This window comes from Toxoplasma gondii, chromosome X, assembly GCF_000006565.2.
Source record: "Toxoplasma gondii ME49 chromosome X, whole genome shotgun sequence".
NCBI classification, from domain to species: Eukaryota; Apicomplexa; class Conoidasida; order Eucoccidiorida; family Sarcocystidae; genus Toxoplasma; species Toxoplasma gondii.
In genome coordinates, this window is record NC_031478.1 from 4,284,552 (window position 1) to 4,298,265 (window position 13,714).

General features: G+C 57.1%; 1 protein-coding gene across 1 annotated transcript; it reads right to left on the bottom strand.

Annotated features, from left to right (window-relative positions):
* Window positions 1-1,235: 1,235 nt before the first annotated feature.
* Window positions 1,236-12,468, bottom strand: TGME49_234300 (hypothetical protein). Its single transcript, XM_002368829.2, has one exon. The coding sequence runs from the start codon at window positions 10,226-10,228 to the stop codon at window positions 1,970-1,972; it is 8,259 nt and encodes a 2,752-aa protein (XP_002368870.1). The 5' UTR covers window positions 10,229-12,468; the 3' UTR covers window positions 1,236-1,969.
* Between the last annotated feature and the right edge of the window lie 1,246 nt (window positions 12,469-13,714).

Consider the following 13,714-nt stretch of genomic DNA (forward strand, 5'->3'; position numbering starts at 1 on the left):
TGAGGACGTTTACTTTGTCGACGTCTTCGCAGACGAACGAACTTTGGGAGCTCGGAACTTAACAGGGAAGCGTTTCTCGTTTAGATTTCCAGAGGAAAGTCAAGCGCGCAGGAGAACTTGATGCACTAAGCACTCTGTACACTTACACAGTGACACCCCCAAAGTCTCCGGTATTCATCACTCTTCCAAGTCTGCTTCCAGTCTTCGTGAGCGCAGGCCTGTGCTCCTTGCGTCAGCGTCTTCTTCTCTGTCTTTTTCTTTGTTGAGGCAGGGGACTGACGCACCTCGCCGTGTCTGTGTTGTGAGGGAAATTCTGAGGCCTCTGACGAAGCGCTAGACTCTCGTTGAGTTCCGTGTGAAGAGATGAACTTTCTGTTCTCAGTGGAGAAACCTCAGCAGAACAGAGATGTCCTCGTTTGCAAATATCTCTCCTGGACGTCACGAAAAGAGAGAAAGAGTCAAGGATCCGAATCCACGTCTTCACGAAGCTGATACTCACAGCCTTACACGTTGCGTAGATAATAGAGACGAAAGCAGTTTGGAGAAGTCGGAGTCCAACACAGACTCCCAGGTGGGTTAGCTGCGCAACAGGACGCCTGACGGGCGGCTTCCCCGTCGTTTTCTGTGGAGAAGAACAGAAGTAGAAGAGTGGAGAAAATACGAGAGAGAAAAAAGGAAAAGAGGGCAGGAGCAGAGAGAAAAAGACAAGAGTGAACAAGAGGGAAGGAGAAGAGCGACAGTAGTCAGAGAGAGGGAGTACACCTGTTTTACCCAGAGGTGGGCGCGTGAGTCGTGTCACCGCCTTCGTACGATATCCCGTTCCGCCCTCGTCGATTTCTCCTTTTTTCTCGACCAAAGTAGAGACAGGACCGGAATCCGCACACGGAAATATATATATATATATATATGTATATATATGTATATGTATATATATGTATATATATATGTATATATGTGTATATACATATATAGAGAGACTTGCATACCTATACTAACATACAAATGCGCGTTTTATGAGTACGTCGTTGAATAACTGCAGAGATCTGAAGTTATGGAGAGGTCGACACAAAAGCCACGAAGTTTCTTGACTCTCTAGACACACCCATGTCTGCACTTTTCTGGGCCTGTGGAAGTCGTTTACACACGGATGCATGCACATACGCATGCATGTACCTCTCTTGGTCAATGTGTGCTTGAGAGAGACGAGAACGTGGATGTTTTCGAGTAATCTCAGAAACGCGGAAAGTTTTAGAAACGCAAGGGGCGCTCGAGGAGCCGACGACTCCAAGCTGTCTCTACACCTGAGTGCGGTGTCTTGACAAGTCTCCTCACCACCGTCTCACTCCGGACATGTTTCGCGGTTTCCATAACAAGCCTTATTATTCCTTTCTTAAGCCTGCTCTGCTTCCCCTCTCTCCTCCTATATCTCAGTTTCGGTTTCGTCTTCTTCTCACGAGTTCCTCGCCTTTTCCCGCCAAATGTCTCGCTCGAATCGAAACTGTTCCCACAACAAATCCTCCAAAACACAGAGAAAACGACAAACAAAACACGGCAATGCCGCCTGAGGTGGGCGAGCAGTACTGTCGAAACACTCTGTTTACGCGAGCGACAGCGAGACAGGCAAATTTCTGTCCTTCTCCTCATCTCATGCAGTCTGTGTCTCGCGGTTTCTCCTCTCGATGTCTCGCTTGTTTGGTCTCTCTTTCTCTCTCTGAAGAAATTTCGATCCTCTCCTTTCCTCTCCTCGGTATTCCTCTCGACAAAGCGAGTGACTCCTCGATGTGCAAACAAGGTGGCTGAGACAGCTCTCCTCTCTCCTTGCTTCTCCTCTTTTCCTTCCTTTCTTCTCACCTTTCTTCTCATCTCCTTTCTCCTTCCACCCTTTCTTCTTTTAAATCCTTGGATCTGATCTCCTTTCACTTATCTTCTTTCTGCCGCTTTCTCGGATTCTCTCTCGCCTCTGGCGCCTTCACTCTGAAGCCTCGTCCGGAAGTAACCGCGAGAACTGAAGGACTTCTCTGCTTTCCTCTGCGAGTCGGTCCTCGACTCTCGCCAGTCGATTTTCCTTCCGCTGCCAGCGGCGCTTCTCTTCTTCCACGTCGCCGCACAGACGCGCGTCCTCAGCGGCCTCGTCCCTCCACGAGAACGACGGCTCTCCAGTCTGCTCTTCGCGCTGACGTTCCTCAATTGCTCCCTTCTCCTGCGCCTGAAGTTGTTTCAGGCCAATCAACCACCTCCAGCGAAACATCAGCTTTCGGGTGTGCGCGCGAAGAGCCTCAAGAGCTTTTTCCTCCATCTCCCGCTCTTCCGAGAACGCAGAAAAGAGGCTTCCGTCGGCGGCCCTAGGACTCCCATGCCTCGACGCAGACCGAGATGACGGAGGAGACGAAGTTGAAGAAGCGGCAGAGGAACGCGAAGAGGCAGAAGAGACACTGAACGTCGAAGCAAAGGAGGAGTCTGGCCTCTGCTCCCTGCGAGACACGCGGCGTCCTCCAGACGCGTCTCTCGTCTCTCCTGGCTCTTGGCTGCTGTCTGGGCGTCTTCGGCGCCGGATTCTCCGTATATACGCCGAAGCGTCAGGCGCGAGGGCACTGGCGAATCGGCGGAGAGAGGCGACCATGTGACAGGCGGTTCGCGAAGACGCCGAGAAGGTCGCGCGCAGCTCGCCCTCGCCTTCTGCGCGTCTCCGTGTCTCCCCTTGTGGGCGGTTCCACCTGGACGATGGCAAGGCGTGACTCAAAATGAGGGTATGCCGTCTCCCGCCTCGTCTCCCCGTCCTCGGGCCTTCGTCCGCTCCTTCGTCTTCTTCTGCTCTTTCTTCCACTACTTCTTCGTCTCTTGCTTCTTCTTCTGCTTCTCTTTCTTCCTCTTCACCTTCTTCTCTTTCTTCTTCTCTTTCTTCATCTTCATCTTCTTCGTGTCTCTCGGCGAAGAGCCGCTCGAGTCTGGCGACGGCATCCTCTGCGGGGCGGGGCGGCACTCCGGCAGCGACTTCTGCGTAGGACCGTCTGAGTCTGTTTCTCGCCCAGAGTTCTGCTCTTCTTGCCGGCGGTCGATCGACGTCTGTACGCGTTTGACCTTCTACAATGGAGGGAGGAACGCGCGCGGCGAGGCGTCTCGACCCAGGGTGTATCTGCCGCATTCCGATAAAGCGCAGAGGCACCGCGAGGAGCCTCTCCGAGGCAGAAGGCGCAGAGCGACTGAGGAGGCCGCCGCCTCGTATCCCCAGCCTCGCCCCCCCCCGGGCATCGCGTCTCGGGAGAATAACGGCTCCCGCCAAGGAGGCACTGTCGCCTGCTGCTGAGCCTCGGAGAAAGGCGCGCAGCGTTCGCAAGTCACTGCCTGCCCCGAGTGCCGACCAGGAACTCGAAGCATCCCGCGCAGAAGACGCGTTCCACCTCGACAAAAAACTCCGGCGCACTGTTTGATCTCTCGAGTCTGACAGCGAGTCCTGCGAGTCCCCAGACGAGAGAGAAAACGCAGGCCTCCTGCACCGCCGCCGCAAAGGAAACGCGTGCGGTACGCTCGCCATCGATACTGTCAGTCGCTCTTCATCACTCGAACTCAACACCGTCGACCACGACTCCTCGTCTTCTCTCTCGTCTTCTCTCTCGTCGTCTCTCTCGTCTTCTCTTTCGTCTTCTCTCTCGAGGTCTCTCTCGTCTTCTCTTTCGTCTTCTCTTTCGTCTTCTCTTGCGACTCCTGTCTCGCGCTGTCTCTCCGGAACTGTCTCTTGAGGCTCGACAAGTCTCCGAGCACGGGCCGCGCGAGACGCGCCTCGCGGAAAGAACGAGGAGCGCCGCTGTCTCCATCCCAGGAACCCAAGCGCCTGCGGGGTCTCGGCTGGGGGCGAGGCAAACGTGTCTCCGCATGCGACGGCGCCGTCGGTCACATCGTCAGAGTCGAAACTCAAATTCGGTCCTACAAACAGCAGCCGCGGCACAAACGTCTCGTTCGCAGCCGACAGGCGCCGCCTCTCCTCGTCTTCGCGAGGCTGCTCTCCCTCTCGGTCTCCGTCTCGCTCGCCCTCTCGCAAAGACGGCGGAGAGAGCTCTTGTCTCACAATCTGCGAAAGGCGACCCCTACGCACATGCCAAGGAGACAACAAAGAAGACGAGGAAAACGAAGAAGACGAGACGTCAGATGAGCGGTTGAAACTAGACCCGTGAGGCTGGCCGACGCCGGCGGCTCTCAGAATGTCACTGACTCTCCGGTCGAGTTCTCGCGTGCTGCGAATCAACATGCCGCTCGGGCCTGCCTCGAAGGCTGCAATGCGCCGCTCCCGTCGTGGATGAGTTGACTGTCTCGCGTTGCCGCATGCGCTTGCTCTCCTTCGCGTCACGCTGGCTTCTCTGCAGCTCCGAGGCGTTCCAACATCCTCGCAGTCGCGCATCCCTCTCCTTTCGTCCCGATCCACAGGCCACTGTTCTTCCTCTTGTTCTCCTTCTTGTTCTCTCTCTTGTTCTCTCCCTTCTCTCTCTTGTTCTCTTCCTTGTTCTCTCTCTTGTTCTCTTCCTTGTTCTCTCTCTTGTTCTCTTCCTTGTTCTCTCTCTTGTTCTCTTCCTTGTTCTCTCTCTTGTTCTCTTCCTTGTTCTCTCTCTTGTTCTCTCTCTTGTTCTCTTCCTTGTTCTCTCTCTTGTTGTCTTCCTTGTTCTCTCTCTTGTTCTTCGTCGCAGTCACGTGCCGCGGCGCGACTCGCGCTGAGGCGGGTGTCTCCGCCGAGTCGTTCGTCCTCGTGTATCGGGTCGCGTGCGTCTTCTTTTGCTGTTCTTGAATCGCTCGCCGCTTCTTCTTCTTCTCTGTCTCTCAACAGCTCCTCGCAGCCTGAGTTGTCTCTGCTCCTTGGCCAGTGTCCTCTGTCTCCTCTCCCTTGCTCGCTTCTTCTGACGCCGACCTTTCCTTCGTGGTTGCACTCGCGCCGTGTCTCCATCGCTTCGCCGCAGCCGTGAGGTTCCACGACTGCACCCGAAAAGCCAACTCGGACGGAGGCGCTGGCCGCGAGACTCGCGTCTCCGCCGGCGCCTTCAGGCCTGCAGGTGAGACGCGCAGCAGAAGGCAGAGGAGCGAAAGGCGGCCGGAACGAAGAAGAGGAGTGCGAGCTGAAAGATGCGACCGCCACAGAAGCGCCCATGGCATGCGATGAAGCAGAGCGGCATGTGACAGGGTAGGGAGACATTGGACGAAAGAAGAGGAACACAGTCCTGTTCCATGAGGGCTGATCGGAACTGAAAGGGGTCCCTAATCTTTCGTTTCTCTCCTCTTCTTCCCGGATCTCGGTGTCTCTCTCCAGTCCCTCGGCGCCACCCTCGTTTCGCCTTTCCGAACCTGTCTCCTCTTCGTTCTTGTCGCTTCCTTCCCTCAAGCCAGCAGCTCCCCCTCGTCCCTCTGGACACCGCGCTCTCGGCGTCGCCTCCCTCGCTTCCCGTGTAGAAACAGAATCCGAGTCGCTCACACGCTGGCCCTGAGAGGCGCCCGACACAAGGATGCCGCCTCGCCCCGCCGGCTGTCCATACACCCGAGCGGCGGCCGGCTCTTCCGCCAACGCCTGCCGCCGCGACTGGGGAGTCGCTGAGCGCGATCCCTTGGAGGCACAGGAAGCGACTCTTTCAGGAAGCTGTCGTGCATGGGTGCCGTCCCCGCGTTCTTCTCCAGGCACACTGGCCTGGTCAGGACGAGAAAGACACGACAGGTCGAGCGTCGCTAGACCTCGTAAACTTGGCTTGTCCTTCTCGAAGGCGGAACCATCGTCGCTTCCTTTGTCTGTTGCATCTTCGTCATCTCGGCAGAAGGAGGCGAGGTGACGCGAGTGAAGCATCGGCGAGAAGAAGAACGGCGGTGACAGCATCCACCTTCTGCGCGGCTCTCGCTCGGGCGCCCCACAGCAGCTCCGCGGCGACTGCGGGCGTCTGTCGAGAGGCAACTTCGACTCCTGGGTCGGCGCGGAGACCGAGCGCTGGAACGCAAGGAGACTTGGACGCCAGTGGCACTCGTCCGCTGAGAGACGCGACTCTTCGCGCTCGTCAGAGAAAAGCCGCTCGCGACCTGCATGAAACAAAGTCACAGACGAAGACCCCGAGACCACAGAGCGGACCTCAGACGCCGGCGGAGACGCCGACACACGCAAAGAACGCAGAAGCAGCAACGGATGCACGGAGGAAGAAGACGCGGAAGAGGAAGAGGAGGAAGAGGAGGAAGCGAAGGAGGCAGAGGAGGAAGCGAAGGAGGCAGAGGCAGAAGAAGAGGGAGAGGAGGGAGAGGAGGAAGAGGAGGAGGCAGAGGCAGAAGAAGAGGGAGATGAGGAAGAGGAGGAAGCGAAGGAGGCAGAGGCAGAAGAAGAGGAAGAGGAGGAAGAGGAGAATGACGAGGCGCACGAGTGAGGGAGAGAAGGGACTCGCATTTCAGCAGTCGATTGAAACGAATCCGAATGGAGATTTGTTTCCCCTTTCGACAGCGAGGAGGACACCGCTGGTCTACCAGAGGAATCATGCAGCTGCGAATTCAGCTGAGAATAAGGAACACGGCAATACAGGCCAGGCGTCGCCTGAGGATACACCGCATACCCCGCAGACGGCGCATCCGAGGCGACAGGAAGCACAGAGGCAACGTCCGCCGAGGCGCCCATGTGCGACCACGACGCGAAGCTCGGCTGAGGCGAGGCGAGGGCACAGGAGGGCTGCTGGAGGGTCTGCACTTGGGCGGGGATCGAGTGTGCATGCGCAAGAGACAGTGGAGACAGCGCAGGGAGTAGGGAGGCCGAGGAGCCGTGAGAGGCCCTCCCAGGACCGGGAGCAAAGGCCCACTGTAGCGGGAGGGAAAGGTAAGAGACAGGAGACGGCGCCACCACGTGATAAGAAGAAGACGGCGAAGATGGCGAGGTCGAAGACACTGTGTAGACAGGCAGTGCGACGCAAGAGGGCAGCGGGAGAAACATCAGTTCTCGGGGCAGGGTCTCAGCCGGTTGCGAGTCAGGATCCCGAGAAACGTCCAACCATGGACGAGAAGGCAACCATTGTGGGGACGCTTGGTGGCCATCGAGTTGCGACGCGGTCGGCGCCTCGAGTTCCGGAGTCGCAGCAGCAGATATGGACTCTCTATTCCCCGATGGCGGCCCTCCCAAACTCCTGCTCGTGCTGCAGTCTCCGACGAAGACGGATGGAGGGAGAAGCGGAGACAGACGGTTTGCCGCCGTGAAGTCCAGCGTCGATGTCCTCTCTCCTAGGGAGAGGCCTTGCTCCAGACGCCCTTGTCTGTCCGTCTCATTCGCGGGTCCCCCGAGGTCCTGTTCTCGTCCTCTCAGGTACGGCGGGGCGCCGAGGAGGCGCCTTTCATCTGAGGCGCCACGAGACACACATCCAGAGGAAACAGGCTGCGAGGGAGAGGAGAAACGCGAGCCGTCCTCAATGCCTTTTGTCTCTTTTTGGGGGCTGATGCCTCCGTCTCTCTCGCTCTCGACACCTGGTCGCCCCATTCTCTCTTCGGTCATTCCTTCCTCGCGACTCTCTCGGGGACTGTCTCTCTCGAGCTCTCCGCCCAACTGTCTCCTGCCTCGCCACGCGGGGTCCTTCCCGAGACGCAGGAGACATCTGTCTCCGTCGGAATCTCCATTCGGGCGCGACACACGCGTCTCTCTGTGTGGGGCAGGACACCCCGTTGCCTCCACGAGCCTCTCTTGGAACGGTGGCTCTCGCGCAGCATCGCGGGCCTCTCTGTCTCTGAGTCTCCACCCCCTGTCTTCTTCTGGTCTCCACCTCTTGGCATCTTCGTTTCTCAACCTCCAGTCTCCGTCATGTCTCATTCCCTCGTCTCCACCGGGTCTCTGCCAACTGTCTCCGTCCTGTCTCAACCTCCAGCCTCCTTCGTGTCTCGATCCTCTGTCTGCACTGTGTCTCCTCCAACTGTCTCCGTCGGGCCTGTATCTCCTGTCTACACTGTGTCTCCTCCAACTGTCTCCATCGCCTCTCCACGCCCTGTCAGCTTCTTGTCTCAACCTCCAGTCATCCCCTTCGTCTCTTAATCTCCAGTCACCCCCTCCGTGTCTCAACCTCCAGTCACCCTCTTCATGTCTCCAGTTGCTGTCTCTCTCTTGGAGTCTCCGTCTCCTATCTCCATTGGCTCTCCACCCCGAGTCTCGCTCGAAGTCCGCAGGCGGGACCGTCGCCCTTCGCCACGGCCGGCTCGTCGGCGAGTCTGCCCCGCTGTCTCCTCCTGCTTCGTCGCTCCACGTGCAGAAGCGCAGGTCGCGTCTCTCTCCACCCTCGCTGTCTCTTCGGGCGCTCCGCGCCTCTGCTCCACTGACTCCTTCACTCTCCGTCTCGGGTGCGTCGCTGTCGAAGTCTCTGGACGTCGGGCAGCGTTCCAGAGCGGCAAACAACTCCTGGGCGTTTCTGATAGGTCCGCGGACGAGGCCCCAGCCGAGCCCCACAGGTTCTCGACGGAGCCAGTCGGGTCTATCTCCGCTGTCTCCAGGAGACACCTGTGAGGAGCGCGAGGAGCAGGTGGTCGACGGAGTCCTGGCATGGAAGGCCCGAAAGATCCTCTCCAGGTTTACCATCCGAGGAATGTCGACAGGGATGAAAAGCCGAAGAGCGTACTGCGAATCCGTCATCGAAAAGACGCTCCCGTCCTCGTCAAAGTCTGTGTCCTCCCTCGCGCTCCACCTCCCCTCTCCCGGAACCCCAGGAGCAACGCCTGCGACGAGGCCTGCGACGAGGCCTGGGGCGAGGCCACTCGGGGCGGACGCGGAGGAGACAGGTCGCGGCGAGAACTCGCGCCCGCGCTGGCCAAAGCTGGCATGCAGAGAGCGCGTCTCTCTTTGCTCCGCGGGTCCGAGGAAGCAGTTCGCGCTTTGTTCTGAACCGCCGGAGACAATCTGGCAAGGCGAGAGGAAGGCCGCATTTCGCAGAGTGCCGGGGTCGGAGCCCACCAGCCACGCGAGAGACGCAGGGGAGGAGGCAGACGAGGAAGCCTGAAAGCCGCGCAGCGGCGGAGAATGAGGTGCCGAGAAGGAGGGAAGCCGGGGCGGTGAGACACCGCGGAAAGACGAAGGGAGGCAAGAGGACTGGGGCGAGGAAAGGCCCTCAGGAGACGACGCAGAACAGAAAGGCGACAGCGACTGCCGCCCACTCGAGACACCCCAACTTCTGCGACTGCCTTGAAGAGAGTCCAGCAACGGACCGAGCCGCAGAGGAGACACTGCACGAAGAGACTCAGGCGGCAAAGGGGACACCGAAGCCCCGTGTAAAAAACCCAGAGAGACACCCCAACGGTCGTGAGACGGAGAAGAATGAGAAGCAGCATTAGACGAGGAAGAAGAGGACGAAGAAGATGATGAAGAAAAAGCAGAGGAAGAAGCGGATGAAGCTTCGCGAGGGGAGGCCTGAGGGAGAGAGTTTCTCTGTGGCGAAACAGGGTGTTTCTCTGAATCATCTGCGCCTGTCATTCGTAGAGAAAAAGAGTCGAGGGCCGCGAGGTGTGCGTTGGCCGAGACAGTTTGCGGTGACCAGAGACCAGGTCGGGAGAGACTTGTAACGCAAGACCTGACTGTCCCCCGCTCTTCGCTCTGGCGCCACGCGCCCGGACTGCATGCAACTGGGGAGTCCGCGCCGTCGCCCGCCCAGGTGGCGAGCAAATCGTCCATGAAAGACACAAAGGAAAACTCCCTCGCACGCTGCGAAGACAGCGAAGGAAACGCAGACGACTCCGAAGGGGTCGCATAAGGGAAAGACCAGGAAGAGGAACAAGAAGATGAAGAAGAAAAAGAGCAAGAGGAAGAAGAGCAAGAGGAAGAAGAGGAAGAAGAGGAAGAAGAGGAAGAAGAGGAAGCCAAGGAAGACGATGAAGGAGATGAGCAAGGAGAGGAAGATGCAAGGGAGGTTGGAAGTGCAGCAGCGGCAGAGTGCGAAGAACGATCAGTTGTCGACGAAGGCAGAGATGAGGCAAGGAGAGAAGAATACTGAGAAGACGAAACAGAAGGAGAAACTGAAGAAGGAGGGAGAGAAGAAGAACTAAATGAAGAAGAGGAAGGAAAGATGCGGGAAGGTGGTGCAGGTGTCGGTCCATGTCTCTCTAGAGCATCCCAGGCATAAGCATTCATTTCTCCTCGTTCTCGTCGTAGAGGCATCAAATTCCTCCAATGTTCAGGAGACGAAGCAGAAGAGACGAAGCGATGAGAGAGGCCGCCGTTTTGAGGTTGGCGCGCGCGGGTGCGGGCGCGGTCGTCGCGCGTCATTTTCTTGCGGGTGTCCAGGTAGGTCGGCAGGGCTTCTTAGAGTGACTGGTGAACTAGCAAATGTTCATGCACCCCGAACCTCGTATTCCCAGACAGGCGGCGCCGCAGTCTGCATGCAAGAGTCAGCGGACGCGGGACCGTGGAGGCGGAACAGCCACGCGCAAGTGACGCCAGTCCTTCAACCTTGTCCGCACGAGGAAGACGCGCGCTGCGGGCGAGTGCGAGCGGAGGGGAGATCGAAGAGACAAGAGTCTGGAGTTCTTCATCGGCAATCTTCAAGCAGCAGTCGCACACAGTCTGGCGTCTCTCAGTGCCCCGTCGTTTTCCTTCCTTCTCTGCGGCTGGAGCAAGGACGGCTAGCGAAGGGTTCTTCACGAACGCCTAAAACGCCTGTTTCAGCTTGAAGGCAAAGAGCTAAAACAAAACTTCGAAATAAAAAGGAAATGTTAAGAGTCTGCAAACCCCCAGAAAGAGGCTTCGTCCCGGCAGCAGCCGCAAACGGAGCCAGGCAAGAGAGACACAACAGAAGCGCGGCAGAGAAACAGAACGCGGTAACGAGAAGAGGAGAGGGCAAGAAGACAGAGGCAAGTGTCAAGAGCGTGGAGGAGACCGCAGAGCGCGAAGAGGCAGGGCAGAGACGGGGAACGGAGGGACGAGCCGGCGAGCAGAGGTCGCAGAGTGACGATAGACGCTGCAGGATGGGGCTGGCGGGAGAGCTGCTAGCCGCCCCTTTGGAGAACGAACATCCTGTCTGCCACTCCCTTCCGTTGGTTGCGGATAAAAGAGAATGAACACGAAGCTTTGTTGCATCTTTCGCTGTCTTGAGATGTGACAAACATCAACGCAGAACGGAACTATCCGATGTAGCAATGCCCTCTGCGCACTCTCCCTGACGCCAGCGTACGTTCACTTGCAGTGTGCATACACTTTTCAGGAGGTCCCGTCCTGCAAGTCACATCCAGCAATCCAGCAATGTCACCTGGTAGTGGACTCGAACGAAGCATCGACTGCCAAGGGGGCGTACACGCTCAAAAAGAACCCACGAACCCGACGAAAGGCCTCTCATCAAAAGTCACTTTCCCACCAAGTGCATTTATCTGCACACATTTTTTGAGGGGAGAGTGATGCGCATGACGACGTAGAACGGGTCTGCTCCTACGTATGTGTCGTCTCGCGGCAAAACTATGGGCACTGGCCTCAGAAAAACCGGCAGAGTTGCACAGGCCGCGGTCGTCGGCGAGCGAAGAGTCGCGACTTCCGAGCGACCAAAGGGACGACGTGGAAGGGCGGAGTCCGGAGGAAATGTGCATTTCTTCCGGAAGCCCGTCGCGTGAAAGTGCGCCTCGCTCAGGTTCGCCGGCCTCGTCGCTTCGCCGTGGTCTGTGGAGAAAGCCAAGGCAGTGGAGAGGTTGAACGGGTCGGGTTTCGGAGAGGAACTCAGCAGCACACTCGATGCTACATGGCGCCGCTCGAAATAGCAAATGAAAGAGAGTGGAAAGAGCTGGAAAAATCCCCTCCGCGCCTCGATTCCATTTCCTGTCGAACCGACGGCGTGTACATACACCCGACAAACAGCCACGGAACTCTACGTCCAGCCCCCAAGTCTCCCGCGGTGTCGCTCTTTCGCTTTTCATGTGTTATCGGGGATTTCCCCTCGGGTGAAAATCCTTTTGGGAATTCGACCTTTCTCGCGAACCAACGGCGAAAAGTTGCGGCTGGACGAGCGGCGCGGAAAGGAAGGCGGGCGAACCGCCGCGTTTTTGACTCTGCGGAACAACCTGCCGGACGCGTTCTCAATCGCGAAAACGGTGCAATAGAGCGCTGTCAGCTTTATCTCTCGCCGTGCAGAGGCGCAAATCAAGAAAGGATTCAAAGCGTGGCTTTGCGGCTTTGCTAGGCTGTGCAGCGACGGTAAACGCTGGCAAGATCCGACAACGGGCTGCTTCTGTGCCTGGCAGGACGCTCGGTGTCGCGGAACAGTGACCGCGCCGCGTGGCGCTGGGCAATTATTCGGCGTGTGAGGGAGGAAAAGGAAGTGTAGGATCAACTAAACACAGGCGAAGATGTTTTCTGTGTCGAGGTCACTGGAAAACTTAAAAATTGTCTGGAAGGACGAAGGACACTGTCTGGGGCCCGGCACTGCCAGAACAACGGAGCGCGCGATCCAGCACGAACACACGTTAGGGTGGAAGACAGCCGGGGAGGACAGGTCGTTACGTAGAGAGATTCACATTTCTTTGGAGTTTCTCTTGGTTAGGAAAGACACGATTATTAGTCAATGCGTCTTGGAGACCTTTGTGAGTGGACGAGTCTCGGTCCTCGTCCCTGATGCCTCAGAGTGACTACGCGGACCGCCTTCCGCAGTTGCAGCGCCCCCCTTGAAACTCCTGGGTATCCCCCTATCCCGGCCGGCTTTTACTGGGTCTGAGAGGGAGGACCTGTCGCAGTTCGTTAACATGTCTGTCTCCCTGCGCAGTGGACCGACATCAGTTTGCTCATCAACTGTAGAGAGAACTGCATCTGAAAACTTCGATTTCTTTGTTGATACACGTACACACTTCGAACACCATACACGCTTTTTTCTGTGGCGTTCGGCTGGCCAAGCCGTGTACAAGGATGTGCATCGATGTCGTTGCATCTCGAGAGGCTTCTCGAAACCATCAACCGTAGACTCGATGTGTCGATAAGAAGCCATACACAAGTGCAGAAGCGCATCTTGTCGCTGCGGCTCTTGCTAAGAGCCATGGCTCTTCACGTCCTCTGGTTTCAGGTTGTCAAATGTCAACACCGTTTCTCACGATGTTCTCGCCAGTTTCCAGACAGAAGCTCTTAATGGTTAAGATCGCGTTACCAAGTGTAGTAAAAACGAGCGTGTGGTCATGTCTACTCTGTGTACCTTTAACTCTGTAGAGCGCAGGAGTTGGAAGAGTCCGAACGTGATCGCATTACCAGTCACTAAACCACTATTCGCGTCTGCATGTATCCTCCTGAATTCTAGGGTCCCCAGTTAGCGGATCTTTACCTGTGAAACAAGCGAGCCAGGGTCTAGGGAAAAGGTGAGGAAGCGTGGAAGCCGCCTCCGACTCGCGTGTCTCTTGAAGATACTCGACGCTGTCCGCCGTAGGTCCCAACCGAGTTTTCAGAACAGACGCTTTGAGTTGCCTGCACAGAACCTGTCATTTCTACCCAACCGGCACAGGAACTTCGCCTCAGAACCAGCGTAGTCCTCTGGAGTGCTCAGAACAGCTAAAAGTGGTGGATTTAAATATCCCACGACAGCAAGGGGATTCCACAGCGGCTACGCTCTCCGCTCGAGCCTCTTGCTGGTATGGGTTTAGAGTTGAAGTTCGGGTCTTTTCCCTCTTGCTTCCACGTTAAAAATATTGGATTTCTTTGCACAGTGCTCTTTTCTTGCTTCCCCGTTTCGCTGCTCTCTTATTTCAAACAGAGAGTGCAAGTTGCTTTCTGTGAGGAGCGCTCTGCAAC

Excerpts from the sequence above, each read along its gene's own strand:
- TGME49_234300 (XM_002368829.2), bottom strand. The coding sequence starts at position 10,228 with ATGACGCGCGACGACCGCGCCCGCACCCGCGCGCGCCAACCTCAAAAC.